The sequence below is a fragment of the Quercus suber genome, unplaced genomic scaffold (assembly GCF_002906115.3).
Source record: "Quercus suber isolate HL8 unplaced genomic scaffold, Cork oak 2.0 scaffold_474, whole genome shotgun sequence".
In the NCBI taxonomy this organism is placed as follows: domain Eukaryota; kingdom Viridiplantae; phylum Streptophyta; class Magnoliopsida; order Fagales; family Fagaceae; genus Quercus; species Quercus suber.
Window position 1 is genome coordinate 529,303 of NW_027069925.1, and position 24,980 is coordinate 554,282.

General features: G+C 35.4%; 2 protein-coding genes and 1 long non-coding RNA gene across 3 annotated transcripts; all 3 read left to right on the forward strand.

The window, feature by feature from the left end:
- The first annotated feature begins 1,083 nt into the window (after window positions 1–1,083).
- LOC112000056 (uncharacterized) lies at window positions 1,084–1,503 on the forward strand. Its single transcript, XM_024032160.1, has one exon. It carries the CDS (start codon window positions 1,084–1,086, stop codon window positions 1,501–1,503), a length of 420 nt encoding a protein of 139 aa, XP_023887928.1.
- Window positions 1,504–13,039: 11,536 nt separating this feature from the next.
- Window positions 13,040–14,694, forward strand: LOC112027171 (uncharacterized). Its single transcript, XR_010624715.1, has 2 exons — window positions 13,040–13,548; window positions 14,107–14,694. It is a non-coding gene; the product is annotated as an uncharacterized LOC112027171 (long non-coding RNA).
- A 4,576-nt stretch (window positions 14,695–19,270) lies between these two features.
- Window positions 19,271–24,495, forward strand: LOC136062994 (cuscuta receptor 1-like). Its single transcript, XM_065762798.1, has 3 exons — window positions 19,271–19,286; window positions 20,100–20,255; window positions 22,210–24,495. Exons 1-3 carry the CDS (start codon window positions 19,271–19,273, stop codon window positions 24,426–24,428), a joined length of 2,391 nt encoding a protein of 796 aa, XP_065618870.1. The 3' UTR covers window positions 24,429–24,495.
- The last annotated feature ends 485 nt before the right edge of the window (window positions 24,496–24,980 follow it).

Sequence of the window (24,980 nt, forward strand, 5' to 3'; positions counted from 1 at the left end):
TTAGGGTTTTCCCCATTCGTAAACAAATCACCGTGTTATTTATTTTCCGCTGCATATTTAGTTGATTGGTGATTTGTTTGTGCTTCCATAAAATTGCATGATTAATTGATTAATTAATTACTTGGCTAAATTAATTAATTAGGGTTAATCACAAGGGGTCATTCAGATTGTGACCTAACATATATATATATATATATATAAAAGAGCAAATCTTAATTTTTTTATACTAGTTTTTTTTTAAATTTTTTTGGGGGGGGGGGGGCAATGGCCCCCCTCTGCCCCAACGCGGGTTTGCCGCTGCTTTAAGGAGCTCACTCAGGCGTTCTGTTCCCGCTTCGTCACTTGCAGCAGACCTCCTCGGCCTTTAGCCTCCCTATTGTCCTTGTGTATGCGAGAGGGAGAGACCTTGAAAGCATATTCGGATAGATATTGGGAGATGTTCAACGAAATAGATGGTGACTTTGATGATGTGGCTATCAGTACATTCAAGCTTGGCCTCCTGGTCGAGCATGGTTTGAGGAAATTTCTGACTGGCAAACCTGTTACCAGTGTACGCCAACTCATGGACCGGATTAATAAATACAAAAAGGTTGAGGAAGACCAACAGCAAGGGAAAGGAAAGGAGAATGTTATCCCTTAAGAGATGAGGGATTTCAGATCAGACCGATACAATAACAACCGGCCAAGGAAGGGCTTTGCCGGGTAGCCAGGATCTGCCAATCCTCAAGCGGTCAACGTTGTGTTCTGAAAGCCGGTACATCAAGTTCTGGAGAAGATTAGGAATTAGCCATTCTTTAAATGGACAAATAAAATGGTGGGAAACCCTTAAAAACGCAACCACAACCTCTATTGCCAATACCACCAGGACCACGGACACACCACGGAAGATTGTAGAAGTCTGTGGGATCACTTGGATTAGCTTGTCCGTGAAGGAAAATTAAAGCAACTCTTGCACCACTTGAATGGTCAAGGGAGCTAGGCAAACTCGGAGTCTCGAAGAAATGAATCTTTGAGACCACTTTTGGGACGATAAATGTCATCTTTGCTACTCCAGGAAGGATTGGCTCTTGCCCTTCACGAGTGATGTCTGTGGCATGGCTATCTGTTGAGGACGCTTATCAAGAGCTGAAGAGGGCGAGATTGGAATTTCAGCCGGTCTTGGGCTTCTCAGACAAGGACAAAATTGGAATCATCCAACCCCATGATGATGCCTTGGTGGTGACCCTCAGGATCGGGGGATACGATGTGAAGAAGGTGATGGTGGACCAAGGCAGCGGTGCCAAGATAATGTACCCAGACTTATACAGGGGGCTAAACTTGAGACCCGAGGACTTAACACCCTACAGCTTGCTCCTGGTGAGTTTTGATGGGAAGGTTGTCATCCCAAAAGGCCAAATTAGACTACTCGTGCAGATCGGCTCAGAAATAGTGGAAGTAGACTTCATCGTGGTGGACACTTATTGTCACGACCTAAATCCATGGAACATGAATTTAGATGCATGACTCACTTGCTAATCTTGCACAACTAAAAGTAAAATTAATCCAAAATAATTTAAAACTCCAAAGAAACAATGCTCATAATAAATAACCTCTTACAAAAATCTAAACTCCACAAATTGGAAATAATCTCCAAAATCTAAATCATGAATTACAAAATAAGGATAACTAAAATTCTATAAGTCTTCAGGTAATATAGAAAATCGCCTACAACTTCCATGTTCAACCTTGCACCTTACAAAGCGATTAGAAGGTCCTATATTCCCAACTACACTTCAATCTGAAAAATAGTAATTGATGGGGTGAGCCACATCTAGTAAGTAATTATACAAAATACACAACAGAACAGAGTCAAGCAACGCACTAGTATTTTGACTTTTCACAAACTCATTTAATGATATCAAAAATAATTATTCCAAAACATATAATGAATCACTTAGTACATATGTAATCACATCTTAAAATCATTAGAAATCACATACATAAAATTGATCAGAGCACAGTGTCACATACACACATCACATATTCTCACATACAATCCTGTGAGCGGATACCAACATCTAACCCCTGTTGGTGAGGGATCAACACATATTCTCACATACAATCCTGTGAGGGGATTTACACATATACCTGATATATCTGATCAATTCCTAAAATACTTATTTTGAGTCACACATCACAAAACACAATTTACACAAAATATAATAATTTACTTGATATTAACAATTTCTTTTCAAATACAAGGGCATATCAAAGATCACAATATCAAATAGAACATAAATCAAAGGATGCTTGACTCTCTTAGGGAATGAATAAGAATTGAAGAGTTTCTATAAATATTTTTACAATTTTTGAGTAAATTTAAAAACCCAATTTGCTAAAGGAAACATCTTAAATACCCTTTGGAAAATAAGAATATGACTTTGAAATCACTTAATTTTAAACAAACTTAAAGGGCAATAACCTTTTTAGAAAACTTACTTGAAACTCAATTCTTTTCTGAAAATCGTTTAGTTTAGAAATCATCTTTTAAATGAGATTTGGACATTCAAAATGTTATTTAAAATTCGAAGTATCTCTTTAAAACATTATTTAATAATCGAAATTTCTCTCTCAATGATGCAAAAATACTTTTGACAAACTTTAGAAAATATAAGTTTGAAATACAAAACTTTTGAAAACTTTTAACTTCTAAGAACCTAATGGACAAAACTTGTGCATATTATGCATAATTACTTACAGCACTTGAATCGCTCTGAAAGTCCAGCCGAAACAACCTCCAATAGCCTCAAAACACTCTTAAATAGAACCTATAATCAACCACGGAAATTACTTAATATCCTTCACAAAATATAAATCTTATTGACTTATACAAATTGACTCACTAAAATTATACTTGCTGAACTAAACGATAACACTAATGCAAAACCTCTCTACCCGAGAATATGTTTCCTTGAATTTATCAAAACTTAGAGCTAGCAGCCAAAACCTTAGAATTTAATATATGTCCTAAACAAAAGTAAAACCTTAAACATGAATTAGACTCTATAACTGAAACTTTGTTCTAAAATACACATTATGGGCAAACCTAAGATTTTATATATAACCCCAATGAGAAACGTGGGCCAAAACTAATCTGACTTGTTCATGGACTTGATATTCATTGACCCTATGTATTTAATATGAGAATTTCGGTATGACAATATCACATTTGTCCTTATCCTTTTTTTTAAAGAAATTGAAGCCGTGTCACTTGAATCCCTTAAATGGTTCATGGTGTAGGAGATAGGCAACACCTAGGCATTGAATATTGGAGCTATCAATACACCATCAGGGAACCTGGACTTTGACAAAAAGTAAGAGAGAACTAGTGACACATGGGTGGGATCGGCCTGATGTCCTCGGACTAGTTGATGTGGGAAGGTTAACACACCATGATAACTTTTATAAGTGTTTTAAACCAAAACCCAATCATGCCTGATGTCCTCAGATCAGATGATGTGGGAAGGTTAACACACAAATGACAACCTTTATAAGTGTTTAAACTAAAACCCAATTAGGCTTGAAGTCCTTGGACCAGCTGATGTGGGAAGGTTAACACACAAAATGACAACTTTTATAAGTGTTTAAACCAAAACCCAATCATGCCTGATGTTCTTGAACCAGATGATGTGAGAAGGTTAACACACCATGACAACTTTTATAAATGTTTTAACTAAAACCTAACTAGGCCTGAAGTCCTCGGATTAGCTGATGTGGGAAGGTTAACACACAAATGACAACATTTATAAGTGTTTAAACTAAAACCTAATCAGGCCTGAAGTCCTCAGACTAGCTGATATGGGAAGGTTAACACATAAAATGATAACTTTTATAAGTGTTTAAATTGAACCACGATCATGCTTGAAGTCCTTGGACCAGATGTTGTGGGAAAGTTGACACATTTTTGCATCTTTTCTAAATGTTTGAGTAGTTCGTGTTATCTATTTTTTTCTCACTAAGTCATAGCCAAGTCCTCAAATTGGTAATTCTAGACAAGTTAAAATTCTAGAATTGTTCGCCCAAGTGTAAATTGTTGAATTAGTTATCCGAGCACAAATTGCTACAGCTAGAATGGTCACAAAATAAACTTTGTTTGAAACAACAATAATCCCGAGAGTATGAAAAGCAAAAGCAAGAGAAATTAAAACAAAATTCCATTCATTAATCAAAAGTAGTATCATTACGTACGGTGGCAAAAACCACAACAAAAACAATGATGACAATACTACAGCTTGACAATATACATAAAAAAATAAAATAAAAATATACTATAGCTACTTCTGCATGGGAGAAGGTCCTTTCTTGGAATTAGTGGCCTTGGGCTTAGCACCCCCAGCATTAGACTTGGACTCTGCTGCCTTAGCTTGGGAGACCATGTCCTTGATGGAGATGTTGTCCTCAGAGGGAGTATCTTTGGCTGAGGGTAGGACCTCCTTACCTTTCCTCACCACTGCTAAGGGAACCTCAGCACCCACAACAAGAGCTTGGGCATCAAAGGCCTGCTCAGGAAGTGGGAGAGGCAGAGTAGGTGATGGAGGGAGGTCAGCTGGAACTTCACGAATATGTTCGGGGAAGTACATGCTCTTAGCTTTCCTCAGCTCAAAGCCTACAGGGACCCCCGCACTATTGAGCACCTCTATCCAGGAGATAGTGTAGTAGTCCCCACACACTTCGGCTACTTTCTTGGCCAGCCTTCTCTTTGTCTCCTCCACTCCGCGCTCGTAGGCTGCAGTCACTGTAGCTTCCGTGGCTTCTTTGGCCACCCGGGCTGCCTCTTTTGCTACATCTCTAATCCTTTGCAGCTTGGCCCTGAGGTCTAAGACTAGTTGTTTCTAGGTGGCCAAATTGATCTCCGTTGTGACCAGTAGCTTCCGCTGATCCTCAGCTTGAGCCTCAGTAGTCTTTAGCCCCGCCATAACGCTCGAGCACTCATGCTCTGACTCCTTTAACTTCTCGGCCAGCCATGCCCTCTTATCCCTCTCGACCCTAAGTGCTTTCTCGACCTCATGCCGAGAGTGGGCCTCAGCCTCAAGTCTGTGATAGGCATTTTGAACCCACTCTTCAGCCACGTAGACCTACTAAGTGACCTACATAAAAGTGGCAAAGCAGTTAAAGCATATATATGAAAGAAATATCTATAAACGAATTAAAGCAATGCTAAGAGCTTACTTACCACAACAAGGTCTTTCTTTAGAGATATAAACAGGTCGGGCTGCCTTGTCTGCCTGAGGGCCTCCATATCCCTAGGGAGGAGGAGAGGCTGCTCCAAGGCTTGGGCTAAGTGGGTGGCGTGCCCCCTACTGGATTCCCTAATGATGGAGTCATAGGGAATAGTGGCCTCATCCATCTCCATCGCAGGGGCCCACGTGCACTGTTGGCGGCGCACCTTAGCATCATCTTTGCTATTTACAGATTTAGACCTCTTTTCTCTAAGGTCTTTGGTTTTTTGTTGTTTAGTACCCCACTTTGAGGGGGCACCTCCCCCTCTTCCAACCCCTGTAGTGGCCTCTTCTTCTTTGGATCAGGATCAACACGCAGTCCAAGGTTGGCAAGAGGAGGAGGGGGAGGAAGTTTAGCAGGAACCTGGGCCTTTGGAGTCTTTGTCGAGGTTACCCCCTTGTTCCTATTTGCCATTAGACCCCTAAAGCTGGATCTTTTCTTCTATTGATCCATCCTCTCTTCTCCCTTGGGGCTTGAGTCAATCCAGGTAATGACTAACTTTGAGGGGCAAGCAAAAGAAAGCCTGGCAGACTTAGTTTCAAAGTCCGAGAGCTCCACAGGTCTCTTTAGTGTTCCTTCTTCCCCTTCAAAACAAAACCAGTCTATCTCTTTGTCCAGTGACAACTGAGAGGAGGCTACTCCTTCTTCCAATGCAGCTGTTGCTTCAAGAGGGATTTGTTGAAGTGGTATGATGAGCGGAGGAGGAACTTGATGGCCTGGTAGTATGACCGGAGGAAGGTTATCTTGGGCTAAGAAGTCCGGCTTTGACATATCAATACGGTTTATCCGAGGGTCACCAGCTTTGATGGCTTGTTCGACCTCTTGAAAAAACTTGGAGATAGGATCAAAGTCTAGGACCAAGTGGATAGCCCTTAGCTGTTGGTCCTCGCTCACAAAAATTTCAGACCGTAGCAAGTAGTTAAGGGCAGCAACGTTCGTGAGACTAAGCCGAGGAGCAACTTGTCTCCTATCTGCAGAAATAGCCAAGAAACCAAACACCATCAGACTATTGAAGTCCATAATCTAAAGAAAATAAAATGCAGGACATGGGTAGGGTTATAGAATCTAAGTTTCGTGCTGGAAGACCTAACTCTAAGGCATCCCACCTGGCTCTCTCTCTTGGGTTGGGCAGTGGAGACCATCATGCCATGCCCTCGAAGCGATGAGGTAGTCATCTTTCATCCCTTTGTTGGATTTGGGGAGGCACGAAATAAGCCTGACGATGGCCGACCTGGACTTGAGGTAAAACCCTCCATTAGCCTGAGAGTGGCACTCATACATATGGACCACATCATGCCATGTAAGGTCCAATCTAAGATGCTCGTTAAGAGCATTAACGCAGCCTAGAATCCTAAACATATTAGGCGCACACTAATGGGGGCATAGCCTATAGTTAATAAGGTAATCACGAGTTATCCTACCCTTAGGAAGGGTCATCCCTCCTTCTATGAAGACTATTATAGGGATGATGACTTCTCCTTCCTCTCTATGCGAAACGATTTGCTCTGTGGAACAATATCGTAGGTCGACTTCATTGGGTATATGGTACCTCTGTTTAAAAACCTCTATTTTTGCTGGGGAATCTACTAGACTCTCAAATCTACCCATGTGGACGACTCTATAAAAGGCCACTGGAATTTACGAGTAAAGAAATAACCACTAATGAGGCTGAGGAGATTGATTGAGAAGGGAAAGAGAGTCTAGAGAGATGGAGACTTACAAAAGTAAGTGTGCTAATCCGGTTCCTATAGAAATGACCTTTAGAGAAGTTCTTAAAGAAAGAGATATGGAAGCTTAAGAATTGAGAGTATTTTGTGAATTGGAGCACTGGAGTTCTCTGGAGTATTTGAGACTTTGTGAAGAAAAGAGGAGTGCAAGTCCCCTCAAGGCTTTATATAGAGGGAGAAAAGGAGCGGGAGTAATCCCGCTCAGAATTCTAGTAGAAATATTCACCGTAGGATGTGCGCCTCACCGTTGGATGGAAGGGACAAGGCACCACCTGAAGCAATAAATGACGATTTGCGGACCTTGAAGCGTCAGAAGCAGTTATGAAGTGCGGAAAATGGCATTCCTACATGTGTAAGCCAGAGAAATAAATAGTCTTGTCTCTTAAAATATCAAAACCCCACATTCCCTCATCGGACTAGAAGGAAAAACTGGGATTTTGAGGGGCTATTGTAGGGACAAGGCCTAAAACGGTACAGTGGGCCTTGGGCCTTATCCAAGGACAGTGGCCTGTCCAAGGAGATACAAATGGTTGAGGGATTCCAATTCAGCGCCTCCTGAGTAAGAAATGAGTGAAGACGTGGTCCGAGGAGTAATAACGACACGGCTATGATGTACATCGCTCCGACACGTGTCCCAGCGACTAAAATGACCCCAGTGAAGGCACCAGTATCAGAAGCGTGCCTCATAAACACACGAGAAAGGTAGAAACCCTAAAATATCTAAGTACGAGATGATACCTCCGCATTAAATGAACTGCGCTAATTTTCTAGCCTCATTTATGTGGAGAAGACCCTTGAACAGTGTTTTCTTGGTCACCACGACTTACAGAGAGGTCAGATGAGATGTTTGATGGGACAGGTACTTAAGTGGCAGACCAAATTATCGACAAGTGGAGGGTGAAGATTGTCCAAGAGGGACTATATAATAAGAGAGACCCTCAATGAGAAGAGGGAAAACAGAGGAGCAATCAGAACTACAATTGTATTCAGTTTCATTAATCTATACAAATATCTGCCTCCTCAGCAATATGTTCACACCAGCCTTACGTACTTTGTTCATGCATGATCGTATTTCAAACACTTCCTAACCGTTGTTCAATTCACTAGGGCCTAGTTCTTAGACCCACTCTCTATAAATTTATTGTGCCGGGCTCATTAACCCACAATCCTATATCTTTTGGGCTTGGACTGCAAACCGTGCCCACACAAATAATTTGTAATTTTGTTAATTTAAAAAGGGTAAATTGAAGAATTTATTTGGTCAATAATTTATCTACTCTACTTTCCCTCTAAATCTTTCCAATTTAGGGGAATTAAAAATGAGGGGTTAGAGGTAGTTGAAACCCCTCCAAACCCCTCTCCCCCCTTCCTTAAAAAACTTCAAAACAAGATAATTGAATTACTCTTCCTCTCTTTTCTCTACTCCCCCTCTTTTTTTAAACTTCCAAACAGGCCATAAATGTGTTTTTTAAAAATACTAAGAAGTTTTAGTTCAACTTCAAGGCTATTGACAATTGAAAAAAAGAAAAGAAAAGATTAGTACACACCTAACTCATGGAGAGGTTGAGCAACCATAATTGGCGAGTGCATCGAGGACACTTACCTAACCTCGGAAAGCCGAGAATCAGAGTTAAGAGAAGCACGACGCTACCCAAGGGTGGAAAAGGGCCGGGTAACTTGGCATTGAACAAGAAATAGAAGAAAAAGGAAGGACAAAGCAGCCCTCCCCTCTGCATTAAATGCACTGTAACCAGTCAGCTGGCTGCATTAATGGGGAAGTGACCATGAACAATGCCCACAGAACTCACGCCTAAGTATAAAGCCTTCTAGCAAGGCCCTGATGGGATAAGTATCAGGAAAAATCTGATCCTAACCCTCTAAGTGTAAAGTCTCGATGCATTTTAGCTAACTATATAAAGCCAAGAAGCACCAGGAATTGGGAGAGGCTAGTTTAGGGTAAGAGAAAAGCAAGAGAGAAAGAGAGAGATTATCCAATTATAACCTTTTGCTCAGACCAAACTCGAGAACACTTAGCCATTTCAGGGCTTTTTCTCATTTAATACACTTACTTCATACTTGGAACTGATCTAATTATCATTAGCCATCATATAATTGGGTATTCAAAGGTTGATCTTGCATCCTACCTCTAAAAAATGAATTGTGTGAGCAAATAGTAATACATTAACATCCACTTGATTCGTTAGCTATCTATTTTTTTCCCACCACAATTAATTTTATATAAAAGTTATTGTTAGGTTCTAAGGAATTAGGAACTAATGTATTAAAACTTCATTTTGTAATGTTGGCAAACCATGATCAAAACGTTTTAGTCTTGTTTAGACTTGCTTAAAGTATATGTTTTTTTTTATGTAAAGTTGAAATCAAGTTGTTGCAGGATTTACTGTGTAAATCTGCCTGGCTCGATTGATCAAGAATTAGACTCGACCGATCGAAAGCCGTGCAGATTGTTTTTTCTGCAGAATTTCCAACTCAGCCCAAGCCCGTTTGACGTGTAGAGTTTTATGTTTTGTCTTAAGTATAAAAGGGAAAACCCTAGCCACGTTTTAGGTTGCTCTTTATGCTGTGTGTGTGAATCTTCTGTGAGATCTAGAGGTCGTACCTTCACACATACTTAGGGTTTCCAAGATTCAAGATTATGTCAAGAACTTGGTGATCATTCAGTTGCAGATTCAAGAGCTTAAAGATATACAAGCGGGAGTGCTTGTGCTTGCTGGGAATTCAAGAAAGAAGTAGTCTGTGGACTCGGAGTTGTCACGTGATTGTGGTAGTAATTTTCCTACTCGAGGTAGTAATAGGATGTTAGTGGTCTAAGTCGCTATTGTGTAAACTTCAATTTTTTCATAGTGAATTCGTTTTACCTTGACGATAGCTAGGTTAAATCTTCCCCGGGTTTTTTACCGGTTTGGTTTTTCTAGGTTATCATTATCTTTGTGTTCTTATTTTCCACACTTTACATTGATATGATTTATCTGTGTTAACTTAGAACCACATAATTTGACTAAGTAATCACTTGGCTAATTAACTAAGTTAATTAGGTTATGTTTTAAGGGGTCTAAAAACAAGCAGTTTTTTTTTTTTTTTTTTTGTAAATTCTACCCATGGTTAACTTGGAATATCGTATAATAACACTTATGTATTCAATGTCATATGGGTAACTAACAGACAGAAACCTCACATGGGTTCTTACTATACGATGATGTTTGCATTTGGAGAGAAGAGGGTAGAGAGAGAAGGTTTGGGAATGGGAATTGGGGATAGAAAGGAAAGGAAATGATTTTGGAGAGTGGAAGGTACTCCACTCTATGTGTGTGTGTTTGGAGAGCGGAAGTATTTTTTTGTATGGTACTTTTTTTACAAAAATCAAGTACTGTGTAAATGTTTTTTTTTTTTTGTTTTTTTTAACAAATTTGATATTATTAGATGGAACTGAAGACCCAATTGGACTAAATAGATCGAATTAGACCAAAATGGACTGATGTGAACTAATTTTTTCTTTAATTTTAATTTTAATTTTAAATTATTGGTTTAATGAGCCATCTCTCCTTGTGGATTTTCTTTTTTAGGTACACTATTTTTGGGGAATATTATTATTATTATTTTTATTATTTCTTAGTTATTATGCACATGATAATTACTGTTGAAGGAAACTAATGCATTTATTATAATGACACTAAATATTTTTGGTAGTTATTTAAAAAAAATTATTAGTTCAACATCAATTAATGCATTTTCAACAAAATTATTGAATAGATGTTGGAATGGGAATGATTAGGAAAATTAATAAGATAAAATTGTAATTTTGGTGAGTTATAAGTGTGCTTTAAACCTCTTCATTGTCTTCCTTACTGAAAATGAAATATTAACCCTACGCCAGTACCCATCCTCCTCATTTATCAACCAGTGCCCACCACATTTCTAAACCAAAATTGAAATCTCCACAAAAATGAAACCTCGCATATCAAACATTTAAAAGTCCAACACTTCAACTCCTCCAACCTCACCATCAAATAGTATTCTTTCACACTAGAAACTTTCTAATTTCAAAAATCACAAAACCAATAATCCATTTAACTTCCTATTTATGTAGTCTCAAAGAGAAAGGGCAGAAAAATGGTTGTTTAGCTGTAGACAACCACCTAAGGTACGAATTCCTATGCAACTAAAATCTTAATAATCATTTTTATGGAACATAGATTGAATTTATCACATGAATCAAAATTCATAATACAGTTTTTCATTCATCTAGCATCTTCGAGACACAAAACAAAGAAGGGTAACTATCAATACCCAAAAGTTTTCCCTATTTTCCGTAGAAAGCATAATTTAATTTATTGGATTAATTATTTGTAGAAATTATATTTTCCATATTTTAATACATTAGGGGTAAATTTTAATTGTGTTAAAATGTAAATATTTTTTTGCTGTCACGTGACAGCGTCATTTTATGCCTCGTGTTTTAATCATGGGTCCATACACCCACTTCGAACACCCTTGAACCCAGCACGCTCGAGGCTCAACCCACTGCTCCCATCGCGACTTGAGACTACAAGCCCAACCCATGATTTTTAAGTTCAAGTACAGTGTATGTCCAGTAATATACATACCATTTATCTCATATTTTAGCAATTTACTATCACCGTATGAGCCTTAGACCAATCCAAACATTGGACCCTAGTCCCTATATATTCAGGCACCCGAAAAATCAAAATACCAAACTGATATGAAAAATGATGTCACTAAGCAGTTTGCCTTTTGTACTTTAATCCAACAAGGATTTAAAATCCGGACCATTTAATAGATCGAAAAAGGGGAGAGGTTCAAGATTTTTGAGTTCAGACTGAAGTTCAACTAAGGTTAAATCATAATGTGCCATTTAACTTTTTAATATATTTGATACTTAAATTGGTTTATATTTTTTTAATTTTTTTTTCCCGATCAACAAGATGTGTGTGGCCCAATGGTTTGCATGCTAGAGATGTTATTTCACTTGTTGAGAGCAGGTTCTCAAACGTACTTATTCAATGAGGGTTTTAGATTTTCAATTAGCTCAACTAGTAAAATTTTTTATTTATAAAAAAGAGATTTGGAGTTTGATTCTTTCCTAAACCAAAAAAACTAATTAGTATCTTTCTTTAATGATAAAATAAAATTATTAACAGCGGACGCTATGAGTTGAAATTATCTATAAAAAAATAAAATAAAAAAGAACCTACTTCACCTAACCTCTAAAATGATCAAATTGCAAATAACTGAAATATTTCAAACTTATTTGGCACACACTACACCGATATATTTCTTTTTCTCTATTTCATATCTTATTGTAGGTTGCCTTTGTTTATCTGTATTGATGAGGAGTTCAACTGACAATTTTTTGCATCATCAATTCTAATGCAAATCTTTATTGCGATTTAATGGATTCAAACTCCTGATATTTATCACCAATGGAAGTACAATGTCTTCCTTAGTTTCAGAGGGGACACTTGCTACAAATTTACAAATCATCTATATACAACTTTGGGGCAAAATTGGTCAAATACTATATTTGGTTGAAATAATTTGTGTTCTGCCACTGCTAAATTTTTCTTCTTAAGATCATCCCAACTAAACTCAAATATAAATAAAAGTCACTCTCACTTTTCTTCCCCATTTTCCATTTCCTAAATTCACTTATCACCCCGGTGTAAAAGTCCTCACTTTTGTCACAAAAATCGATTCACTTTGTTGGTTAAAAAGTAGTGTTAACTGTTGAGAAAAATTTATATCTATTCCTCAAAGAAAAAAAAAAAAACTTTATAGCTAATTAAAAAGAAATATAAAATGTTATATATAAATATATATATATATATATAAATAAAGAAGAAAAGAACTAGAACCCACAGCATTATGAAACTGAAACCACTATTTCCTCTGGCTCTGGATATTATATCAGTTTTCTCATTGCCATTCACTGGTGGTCAAAAAGCAAGGTAAAACACGAAGCTTCCTTGGAATTTTTGTACGTGACCTGCAACTGAAGTGAATGAAACACGGGACATTCTGGCCTTTTGCCCCTCTTGGGCAAAATAAATGGCTTTATGACTCTGTTTTGAAACTATATAGGGTCGTGCCCCTGTTTCGATACTCGATCTTGCTATTGGCGAGTTATTTAAAATACTCGATTATTCCGGGGCCGAGTTATATGCAGGTTCCTGCCACGCTGGTCATCCAGCGTGGATTTTGGGCAATGAAATATTCCCGCGTAACTGTTTAGAACTCGGCATTTGACAAATCGAGTTACTGACCGGATTTAAGTGTTACTCGACTTCACAATAATCGAGTTGTGTCTGGTACGTTCTGACCCGCTATCAAATCACGTATTCTGCATGTGAAGCTTTACTCGATTAGTTCGAAATCGAGTTATTAATGTTACTCGACTCTGGTGTTGTCGACTTTTTTCCATATACCAACTTCTCATCCGGTTCTCCTCATCATTTTCAGATCAGCTCCTCTTCATTTTCAGAATTTTCTGTCAGAAGTTCATATTATCTCTCTATCATCTCAGGTGAGAAACTGATTTTCTTCTTTGAAATACATATATTTATGAAGTAAAAGTAGTTGTAGATGATAGATATTAGGTTTTATTACTTGTGCTTTGGTATGTTCTTAAATGAGTGTTATGTGAGTAGATTAGGGTTATATTAATTGTTTGGTATTGTTTGTGCTACAAGAAATGTACATTAATCTATAGAAACAGTGATGAGTGTTATGTGTGTACATTGGGTTATATTGGGTCTTTATCTAGTGTAAATTTCATTGATAAAAAATGAAATTCTTTATATTTGCTTATACTAATGAATAGTTAATCTTTAGATTTGTAAATGTTGAATGTATCATTGGTCGAGACATTAACAACAATATTTTGTATTACACACAATGTGTAAACATTAACAACAACGTCTAATATTTATGGTCAAATTTGAGTGTTAGTATTTATTTTTAGCATGTAATAGTACACAAATTTATGAATGTCTTTGTCGTGTACCATCTTATGCAACATTACATTATTTACCAACAGTTGATGCACACTGTTAACTTGATCATTTGATGTTATTGTATTCAGCGTCAATGTCTGGTTCTGGCAACCCACAACTCTATAGGCCTCACGATGTGTTCACTGCTATGGGTCGTTGTTGGATATTGGAAGATGAGTTTAGCTATCCAATCAACCCGAATCTGCGAAATAGTGCTTACGTTCACAATACCATGAGACAGGAGTGGACTTGGTTATTTCGTGAACAACAAATGTTTTATGATGAGTTGGTTGGTTTTAAGTTGTCAGTGCCTCGGCGACTCGCATCGCAAATGCCTAGAGACACGATCGACGAATTTCGTAAAGCATTGAACCGCATAAGAGAAGAAAATAATCGAATGAAGATACGTCTTAATCGATATCGGACCCAAGTTGAGATTCGAGAGTCAGTGGAGGGAGGGTGGTACGAGCACGCACAATTCATGTAATCACTTCTTGCTGATCCCATTTATCAATCAGACGTGGAGATGTCAGATGAAGAGTAATTGTGTTGTCGTATAATTAGACTTTGTTGGAGAACTATTTTGCTTTAACTATGTTTTAAATGGTTGTGTGTCACTGTTATTGCATTTGTACTATGTAAACCTTATTATTGATTGTAAAGAGTACGCACGTTATTCCTAATACAGATTATTCCCACACATACTGTTTTTCAATAAGCACCAATAATATAACACAGAAAACTTAAAATAACTTACACGAGGTCACCAATATGCAGGCATTGCATATTAAACACTAACGCTACTAACATTATTAACTTAACCCTAGGCATAACACACATACCACATAGGCATTCACTCTGACAGGTAGTCCTCGTAGTTGAGGACATTGTTATGTTCCGCCAGAGTGAGTTGCCTGTTCGTTGAACCACCAATAATATAACACAGAAAACTTAAAATAACTTACACGAGGTCCAAATGATAGAGTAGGATTACAATAATTCTATGAAAACTAAAAAAATTAAGCACAGGATAATCACATCACCAATGGATAAACACATTAAACAAAGAGCTATGATTTAAATCCAATGTAGAGTTTTACAATATGTATAAATTAGCTCAGTTCCAAGGGGAAAAGAAGCTTAGGTAAGAGTCTAGTTCCAGACTTATGATTACAACTCAATATCTCTGTAAACATGTTAAAAAGTCCTATTTCAGCTTTTGAACATATGTTCTCAATCAGCAAATTTCTTACACATGCAACCACATAAGTCTAATATGTATTCATTCACTGAAAGTATGGCAGAGAAGCACAATTTAAACAATTAACATTAAATTTTTCAATAATTTCAGCCCAAGTTCTATTCATTGGGAGAATCGGGCAATGCCTTGCCTTACCTAGAAGGCTCTTGCCATAATTTCATATTTTCTTTTGACAGCTAAAAGTTAGCATTATTAGAGTAAGGACAACAATTCAACATCTGAAACCCCATGAATTACAATGACAAACACCTTTTGGATACATAATACAAAAATTCCGTTCACAAGTCAGTATAATTCATCAAAACCTGACTGAAATGACAGTAGATATACAGGGCATTAAAAAACAATTTTCCCTAATAATGAACACCATTGTCATGCCAAATGAACACCCGTACCCAAAACCCAGTTCAAAACCAAACCCAGCAAAGCTAAAACAGCAACAATAATAATGAATAGAGATAACTCTAACAGAGAAAAACTTAATAAGCCACACCCACACTCAAATCAGAGTACATGCACAAGCAAAACATAACTCAGATTCAATGCAAAGGGAAAACAAAATTGAACTCGGCAATTACAAATTACCTTAATATGCTTCTAATCCTTTAACTCTGAAGATGGATTGGGTTCAGCTTCGCCGATGGTGAGGGTTATGGTGAGAGTGNTTTTTTTTTTTTTTTCTTTTTTTTTCTTTTTGACATGACAGAATTGGACTCAAATCTATTTATCCGCTCAAAGCCAAAAAAGAACACGGATATGAGTAAAAAAAAATTAACCTTTTTAAAAATGAGTTAGATATGAGTCAACATGGTTTTTTTTTGGGTGCGGGGGGTGGGGGTGGGGTTAGCTACCGATTTTTTGTGAAGGATTAAAATTGTAATTCTTTTTTGACCTATTTTTTCATTGTTCACCAAAGTTATATTAAATCAATGTATTATAGATGAAGAAATTGACAAAATTAATTAGTAACTTAATGTACAATTTTCAAGTATTCAATGCTGGATCTACAACTGCATTGAGTTGATTGAGGCACATTGGGTTGGGTTCAATTTACACTTGGTGTAATTCTAAGCAATATTACACCATTCAATAACTTATTATTTAATTCATATTTTGAAAATTCAACTGTTAAATTACATGTTCTATATGTTCGTAACATGCATGCCAAATTTCATGCCAATCAGATGTAATTTACCATTCGATCCATAAACTAATCTTTTATGCATTATTTCAAACTACAAAAACTTGAATTTAAATAATTAATTAATGAGATGGCTATTAATCTTTCATCACCTAGAAATTTTGTAAATATTGAGAATATACAAAGATAATTTAATTTAACGGTAGAGGGTCAAGAAGGTTCTTTGTAGTGTCAAAGGTTCCGGTTTATGCGAATGAGAAGTTCATGAAGCAAATCATTGTAGAAAGACTTTGTAAGTTCTGAAAAATTGTAAACACAACTTGATAGTAAATTGTGTCCTTGGACTGGTTTTTCCATTGAAGAGGTTATTCTTTGATTTTTCACTTCCTTACCAAATCTCCATATTAGATTATTTATTGCTTTGATTGATTTGATTTTTGAAAAACTGTGATGGAATTATATATCTGGGTAGATTGTTTTACAACTGGTGTGATAGACCTTCAAATTCAATTATTCTGTAGTATTAATCACATTAGGGCCTGAACATAAATTTTTTGTCTTCCTAATTTCTATACCAGCCCTTTGATATATAATTTTATATGACAATTTGTTTCTGGGATGTTAGAGTACTCTTCAAGTCTCTAGAGTGAAGTCTATCCTAGAAAATTACCACACAAGTAGGTCAGAACAAGTTATGAGGCTTCTTAACAAGACAAACTTCTTGTTTGTCATTTGTTGCTTCTATTTAAACTTAGGTTGTGCCATAGACACCATTAGATCTTCTCAATCCATTAAAGGCCATGAATACATAATATCCAATGGAAAGTACTTTCAGACTGGGATTCTTCAGCCCTGTAAATTCTACCCATGGTTAACTTGGAATATCGTATAATAACACTTATGTATTCAATGTCATATGGGTAACTAACAGACAGAAACCTCACATGGGTTCTTACTATACGATGATGTTTGCATTTGGAGAGAAGAGGGTAGAGAGAGAAGGTTTGGGAATGGGAATTGGGGATAGAAAGGAAAGGAAATGATTTGGAGAGTGGAAGGGTACTCCACTCTATGTGTGTGTGTTTGGAGAGCGGAAGTATTTTTTTGTATGGTACTTGATTTTACAAAAATCAAGTACTGTGTAAATGTTTTTTTTTTTTTGTTTTTTTTAACAAATTTGATATTATTAGATGGAACTGAAGACCAAATTGGACTAAATAGATCGAATTAGACCAAAATGGACTGATGTGAACTAATTTTTTTCTTAATTTTAATTTTAATTTTAAATTATTGGTTTAATGAGCCATCTCTCCTTGTGGATTTTCTTTTTTAGGTACACTATTTTTTGGGAATATTATTATTATTTTTATTATTTCTTAGTTATTATGCACATGATAATTACTGTTGAAGGAAACTAATGCATTTATTATAATGACACTAAATATTTTTGGTAGTTATTTAAAAAAAATTATTAGTTCAACATCAATTAATGCATTTTCAACAAAATTATTGAATAGATGTTGGAATGGGAATGATTAGGAAAATTAATAAGATACAAAATGGTAATTTTGGTGAGTTATAAGTGTGCTTTAAACCTCTTCATTGTCTTCCTTACTGAAAATGAAATATTAACCCTACGCCAGTACCCATCCTCCTCATTTATCAACCAGTGCCCACCACATTTCTAAACCAAAATTGAAATCTCCACAAAAATGAAACCTCGCATATCAAACATTTAAAAGTCCAACACTTCAACTCCTCCAACCTCACCATCAAATAGTATTCTTTCACACTAGAAACTTTCTAATTTCAAAAATCACAAAACCAATAATCCATTTAACTTCCTATTTATGTAGTCTCAAAGAGAAAGGGCAGAAAAATGGTTGTTTAGCTGTAGACAACCACCTAAGGTACGAATTCCTATGCAACTAAAATCTTAATAATCATTTTTATGGAACATAGATTGAATTTATCACATGAATCAAAATTCATAATACAGTTTTTCATTCATCTAGCATCTTCGAGACACAAAACAAAGAAGGGTAACTATCAATACCCAAAAGTTTTCCCTATTTTCCGTAGAAAGCATAATTTAATTTATTGGATTAATTATTTGTAGAAATTATATTTTCCATATTTTAATACATTAGGGGTAAATTTTAATTGTGTTAAAATGTAAATATTTTTTTGCTGTCACGTGACAGCGTCATTTTATGCCTCGTGTTTTAATCATGGGTCCATACACCCACTTCGAACACCCTTGAACCCAGCACGCTCGAGGCTCAACCCACTGCTCCCATCGCGACTTGAGACTACAAGCCCAACCCATGATTTTTAAGTTCAAGTACAGTGTATGTCTGAGGGTTATGGTGAGAGTGAAAGGTGTGGGTTTGGATGTGGGTTTGGGTTGAGGTTCGGAACGGGTATACTGAATGGTTTGGTTTGGGTACGGGTACAAATAAGTGAACTTGAAGATGACGATGTGTTGAACTGAGGGTGGCTACTGATCGGACTGAGGAAGGAGGGAGACAGACTGTCAGGGAGACAGGCTGAGGAAGGAGGAAGACAAAACTGTTTGGGAGACGTTACATTCAAAATAAGTTCTGCATATAACTCGATTTGTCAAATGCCGAATTATAAACAGTTACGCGGGAATATTTTATTGCCCAAAATCCACGCTGGATGACCAGCGTGGCAGGAACTTGCATATAACTCGGCCATGGAATAATCGAGTATTTTAAGTAACTCGCCTATAGCAAGATCGAGTATCGAAACAGGGGTACGGCCATATATAGTTTCAAAACAGGGTCATAAAGCCATTTATTTTGCCCAAGAAGGGCAAAAGGCCAGAATGTCCATGAAACACGGTATGCTAAAGTAAAAGATACATTGAATGAAGTAAAAGGACGCTAGGACACCATGCCAAAGTAAATATACATTGAATGAAGCTTCTTGGAAATTTCCTAGATACGCGTGACGATGCCCCAATCTTCACTCTGCCCCTCAACAGTTGTGCACACTTTGGTGGGGAATAGAAGGGTTGAAAATTTGCACCCTTTCTTTTATAAATTTTTTTTACTAAATATATTATATATTGTAGAAAAAAAAAATTTATATATATATATATATATACATAAGTGTCTTCTTTTTTACCAAAATTCTGCTAAATTTAAAAAAGAAGAAGCAAAAAGTCGATCTCTTTTGATCGGTCTTCGATTGATAGTTGATCAATCGAGCATTCTTTTATGTGAATTTAAATATTAGTTTTTTTTTTTTTTTTTAATATTAGGTTCATGGCCTTGATTGAATTCTTGTCAATCAGTTGAATATAGCTGAAAAAAAAGAGCAAAAGACTAAATAAAAATAAAACTCATAAAATACGTGGATACCAAGTACGATAACAGCAACAACAACACACCAAAAAAACACGGAGGGGTGTGGAATTTTCTGTTGTTTTTTGAAATTAATATTATGTTTAAAGGAAGAAATAAAAAAGAAATAAAAAATTTTAGAGGAAGGATAAGAATAAAAAAAGGGGATAATAATACTCATTATATATGTACTTGCTATATTTTAAGGTGGTGGTGGTCTATGTTCTCTATTGCTATCAAGAATAAATTTGTTTACTTTTGAATACAAAATATAATTATTTCTATTTCTTACAATCTTATCATATATAGGTTCTGAAAGTTTATTGAGATTGAACAAGCTGGAGAGTTTAGATCTTCATGATAACATTTTCAATTGGAGTATCATACAATCATTGAGGTTACTTACGTCCCTTAAAAGTCTGAATCTTTCTAATAATGCAGTGGAAGGATCCTTGCCTACCAAAGGTATGCATTCCTCATAATATATTCAATCGGAGTACTCTTTTTTTTTTTTTGTAAAACTTTCGGTTTTTGAAGACTTGGAAATTTTGGATTTAAGAAACAACAAGCTCAATGGCTTCGAAACAGTTCAAGGTAAAGAGATAGAGAAACCTTGATTTCGATTTAACTAGCATTATCAGTTAATACTAGTTCATCCTTCCACATCAACAAAATCAAAATTTGGCATTTATGTCAATGACTCAATATATTAATTAATTGTTATGTTTTAATGGAAATTGTGAAATTGTTTTTTGAGAGAAATGTTTTAATGGAGATAAATGCATTGATTTTCATGTATTTTACATGGTGCACTAATATATATATATATATATATAAATTATTTATATGATTATTTTAAGATACTTGAAATAATAATATTTATTAAATTAAATAACACATTCAATAAAAAAATGGTATACTTAAATAAATAAAAATAACTAATTATGGTTGAATTCACTAAATTAATACATTTATATTTATAATTATTTTAATATTAACAATTTATATTTCCTAAATTCTTTTAATGATATATAATAATTATGTATACTATAGTATTCTAAATTTGTCATGTAATTATATAGAGATTATAGGGTAAAGCTATTTATTTTCATGTTTCAGATATTTATAGGCCATCCAATAATTATTTATGTAAAATGGATTCTTATAATTATTATTTTTTAAAGTATATAAGAAACAATTGATTTGGAAAATGACATTATTGCTCAATGATTTGCTTTGATAGCAATTGTAACAAATTACAGCAAAGATATAATATCTAATTTAATTTCACTCAATTTTCTTCTTCTTCCTTTTTTTTTTTTTTTTTTGGTTGAGAAAAATTACCTTCAATTAATCAAGAACATAAAAGATAGTTATACATTTAAATTAATGAAAATAATTAAATATTTTTCAATTAAGTAACTGGTTCATACTCTTGATTACTCTTTCTTTTTAATAACATGTAATATAACTGAAATAGATTTCATATATATTATGACACATAATAAGTGTTATATGTGAGATATCATATAATTTCTTATAAAATGTTTCAAAATGCATTGCACATTAGACTAGTTCTGGTTAGTTGCTCAAAAGTGAAAGTCCCCAGCATGACTAACAATTATTTGATGCTCTTTGAAAATGAATGAGCCTTGTGACATTCATGTTAGTTGAAAAGCATAAATATTTTTTTATCATACATTATTTTATTGCAAATATATATATATATATATAAAAGTAAAATTAAGAGAAAATTCAATTGTTGTCTAATTTTGCATCATATGTCCTATTTAAGATTTTTTAATTTTTGTTCTAAGTAAGTTAATGAGGTGCAAAACTCGAAAGGTCAAATATAAATAAATCATTAAAACCTCAATAAGCAAAAAAAGAAAGTAAACTCATGTGTATATTCAAAAGAAATTAAAATAAAAAGAGAGAGAGAGAGAGAGTAATCTAAATCCATATATGTGTGTAATTGTAATTTTTTTTTTTATTGTACTGTGTATATGCATGGATTATACACTAATTATATATAGTAGAAGCTCAATCAATAATCAAAATTAAATTTTAATTACACTTCAATTTTGTATCAAAATAAAAACCACTGCTATTGTTCCTCCTATGGGAACATTATCTTCTCTCAAAATCAGATCTTCACTTTTGGTGGGAAATGGCATTATGACTCTCTACCAACTCAATGAATGTATTTACTTGATTTAATGTAAATATAAATATATATATATATATATATATTTGAAATGAAAACAAATTTAAAAGACCAATATTTAACAAGATAGGACCCGTTGTATTTTTTTTAAATATCATTGAATAATGTTGAAGACAGCAAAAATTTAGTTTTTTTTTTTTTTTTAATTCTTATTATTATTATTATTATTATTATTATTATTATTTTTTACAGATTTATGTGGATGGAAGAAACTTGAAGAATTAGATCTTAGTTGGAATCATTTTGAAGGGATACTTCCTTCTAGCCTATGCAATTTAACATCTCTTCAATTGTTAGATCTCTCTAGCAATGAGTTCACAGGAAACATTTCATCTTGGATGGCTGGCCTGACATCCCTCAAGTATATTGATCTCAGTTTTAACCATTTTGAGCATTTCTCATTCGACTCACTTGCTAATATCTCAAGGCTTGAATTCTTTCGGTTTGAATGTGATGATAGCAAGAAGGTCGACGTAGAAACAGAAAATTCAGGCTGGGTACCTTTGTTTCAATTAGAGTTCCTTGTGCTTTCTCACTGTAATCTGAACAAGCTATCCAATCAAGTGCCAACATTTCTGTTTCACCAATACAGCTTGAGAGCACTTGATCTCTCTTACAATAACTTGAAAGGACCTTTCCCTAATTGGTTACTTGTAAACAATACAAGGCTAGAATTTTTCTCTCTTAATAATAACTTGTTCATGGGTCCTCTTCATCTGTCGCTCCCTCTTAACTCGACCTATGCAATGGATGTGTCAAACAATCAGCTCAGTGGTCATCTTCAAGGAAATATAGGGAATATCCTACCAAAGATAAGGATTCTTCATTTATTCAAAAATGATTTCGAAGGTTATCTTCCATTCTCAATTGGTAATATGAGTCTCTTGGGCATACTGAACCTGTCTTTTAACAACTTTTCAGGAGAAGTACCAGAGGAATCGCTTGCAGGTTGCTTCTTACTGCAGATTTTGGACTTATCTAATAATAAATTCGGTGGCCATCTATTGTCAAGCACTTTTAACTTTACTGAGTTAAAGGTTTTGAAGATAAATGACAATCAATTCTCTGGAACTCTGTCACCCAAATGTTCTCTCATGTCTTATTTTGACGTCAGCAATAACAAACTGTCAGATAAGATTCCCACTTCGATATGCAACAAGACAAATCTTGATACACTCATTTTGCGGAATAATTTTTTCAGAGGTCAGATACCTTGTGAAACAATTCAAATTCAGCATTTAGACCTTTCTCAAAATTCACTTTCAGGTTCTTTACCTTCGTGGTCAAGTGAAAGGTTAGATGCTGTGCATTTGGGACACAACTACTTTTCAGGGTCAATACCAAAAGCTTTTCTCAATATTTCGGACCTTTCAACATTAGATATCAGTGACAACAGGTTGTCAGGCAGAATTCCCAGTGCAATTGGTGAACTTGATTTAACAGTCTTATTGCTAAGAGGAAATCGTTTGAGAGGCATAATTCCAACTCAGTTTTGTCAATTGACCGGTATAAAGTTGATGGATCTGTCCAACAACTTCCTTTCGGGAACAATACCTCACTGCTTTGGGCGAGTTTTCTCTGACGATCAAAGTTTATTTGATTTGAATAGCGTTGATCTTTCAACTATGCCTTACGAATATAGAATTTTCCAAAAAGTTATTAGTATGCCTATTTTGGGAATTTCAAATGATGATCTCAGTAACGAAGTTGGACTTCTTTATGAATATTACCCACAAGATGAATCTAATTTCATTACAAAATACAGGCGTAGCTCTTACGAGGGAGACATTCTTGCATACATGTCTGGTTTGGATTTGTCTTGCAACAACCTAACAGGTGGAATCCCAATCGAACTTGGACAACTATCTAAAATTCATGCATTGAATGTGTCTCACAATCAACTGACAGGTTCCATTCCAAAGGCATTGTCAAACATGACTGAATTAGAGAGCTTGGATCTTTCTCACAACAGTTTGAGTGGAGAAATCCCTCCCCAACTTATTGCTCTTCATTTTTTGGAGGTGTTCAGTGTTGCTCATAACAACTTATCAGGTAGGACCCCAGATATGAAAGCACAATTTGGAACTTTTGATGCAAGCAGCTATGAAGGAAATCCATTTCTTTGTGGACTACCATTAGAGAGACACTGCACCAGTAAAGATGATTCACCTCCAATGCCAACAAAATCTTCAGACGTAAAAGAAGAGAAATGGTACAAAGTAGATCAAACAGTCTTCTTCACTAGCTTTTTGGTAACTTACGTCATGTTCTGCCTAGGAGTAATTACTGTTCTTTATATTAACCCTCATTGGCGACTGCGATGTTTCAATTTGGTTGAAGATTGCATGTATTCTTGTTATTTTTCTGTTGTCATTACTCTACGTAAGTTAGCCGTTCGTTTGTATAATTAGCTATGGTTGCTTCTTTCTCAATATCTGGGAACTCTTATTGTAGCAAACTTTATATCTATGCTTATGAATAATGGACTGTGAGTTCAAGTGCTCATTAAGTTTTTTCTTCATGTTTTCTTCCTAATTTTGTCTCATTTATTGATAACAAATTTATGAAACTGCTAGTATGTTTTGTTTTGTTTCTCCTTGTTGTGTTAAAACAACCTAAGGATTAGGAAAATTATGTCTTCAGCCAAAGCACAGGCCCCTTGTTCAGGTATGGTTTTAGTGGATAGTAGGAGTTTCTGTGGAGTTGCTTTAGACTAAATGTAAATGACGGGGGTGTAGACTGTTTATTGGATAACACAGATGCTGATCATATAGTGACCTGTTTTCAGTCCATTCTATCCATTATGGTCTACTTCAGTCCATTTGGTATGATTTGGTTCACTTCAATCCCTTCAGTCCAATTCGGCCCCTTTACTTCATTTAGGTCCACCTCAGTCCTAGTCAGTCCTTTCAGTCCAATTTAATCCACTTTGATCCTTTCAGTCCAATTCGATCAACTTCAAT

Bases quoted from the DNA above. Each gene is read 5' to 3' on its own strand.
- LOC112000056 (XM_024032160.1), top strand. From the start codon at position 1,084: ATGTCTGTGGCATGGCTATCTGTTGAGGACGCTTATCAAGAGCTGAAG.
- LOC136062994 (XM_065762798.1), top strand. The intron at 20,256-22,209 runs GTATGCATTCCT...TATTTTTTACAG, and splicing joins AGGATCCTTGCCTACCAAAG to ATTTATGTGGATGGAAGAAA.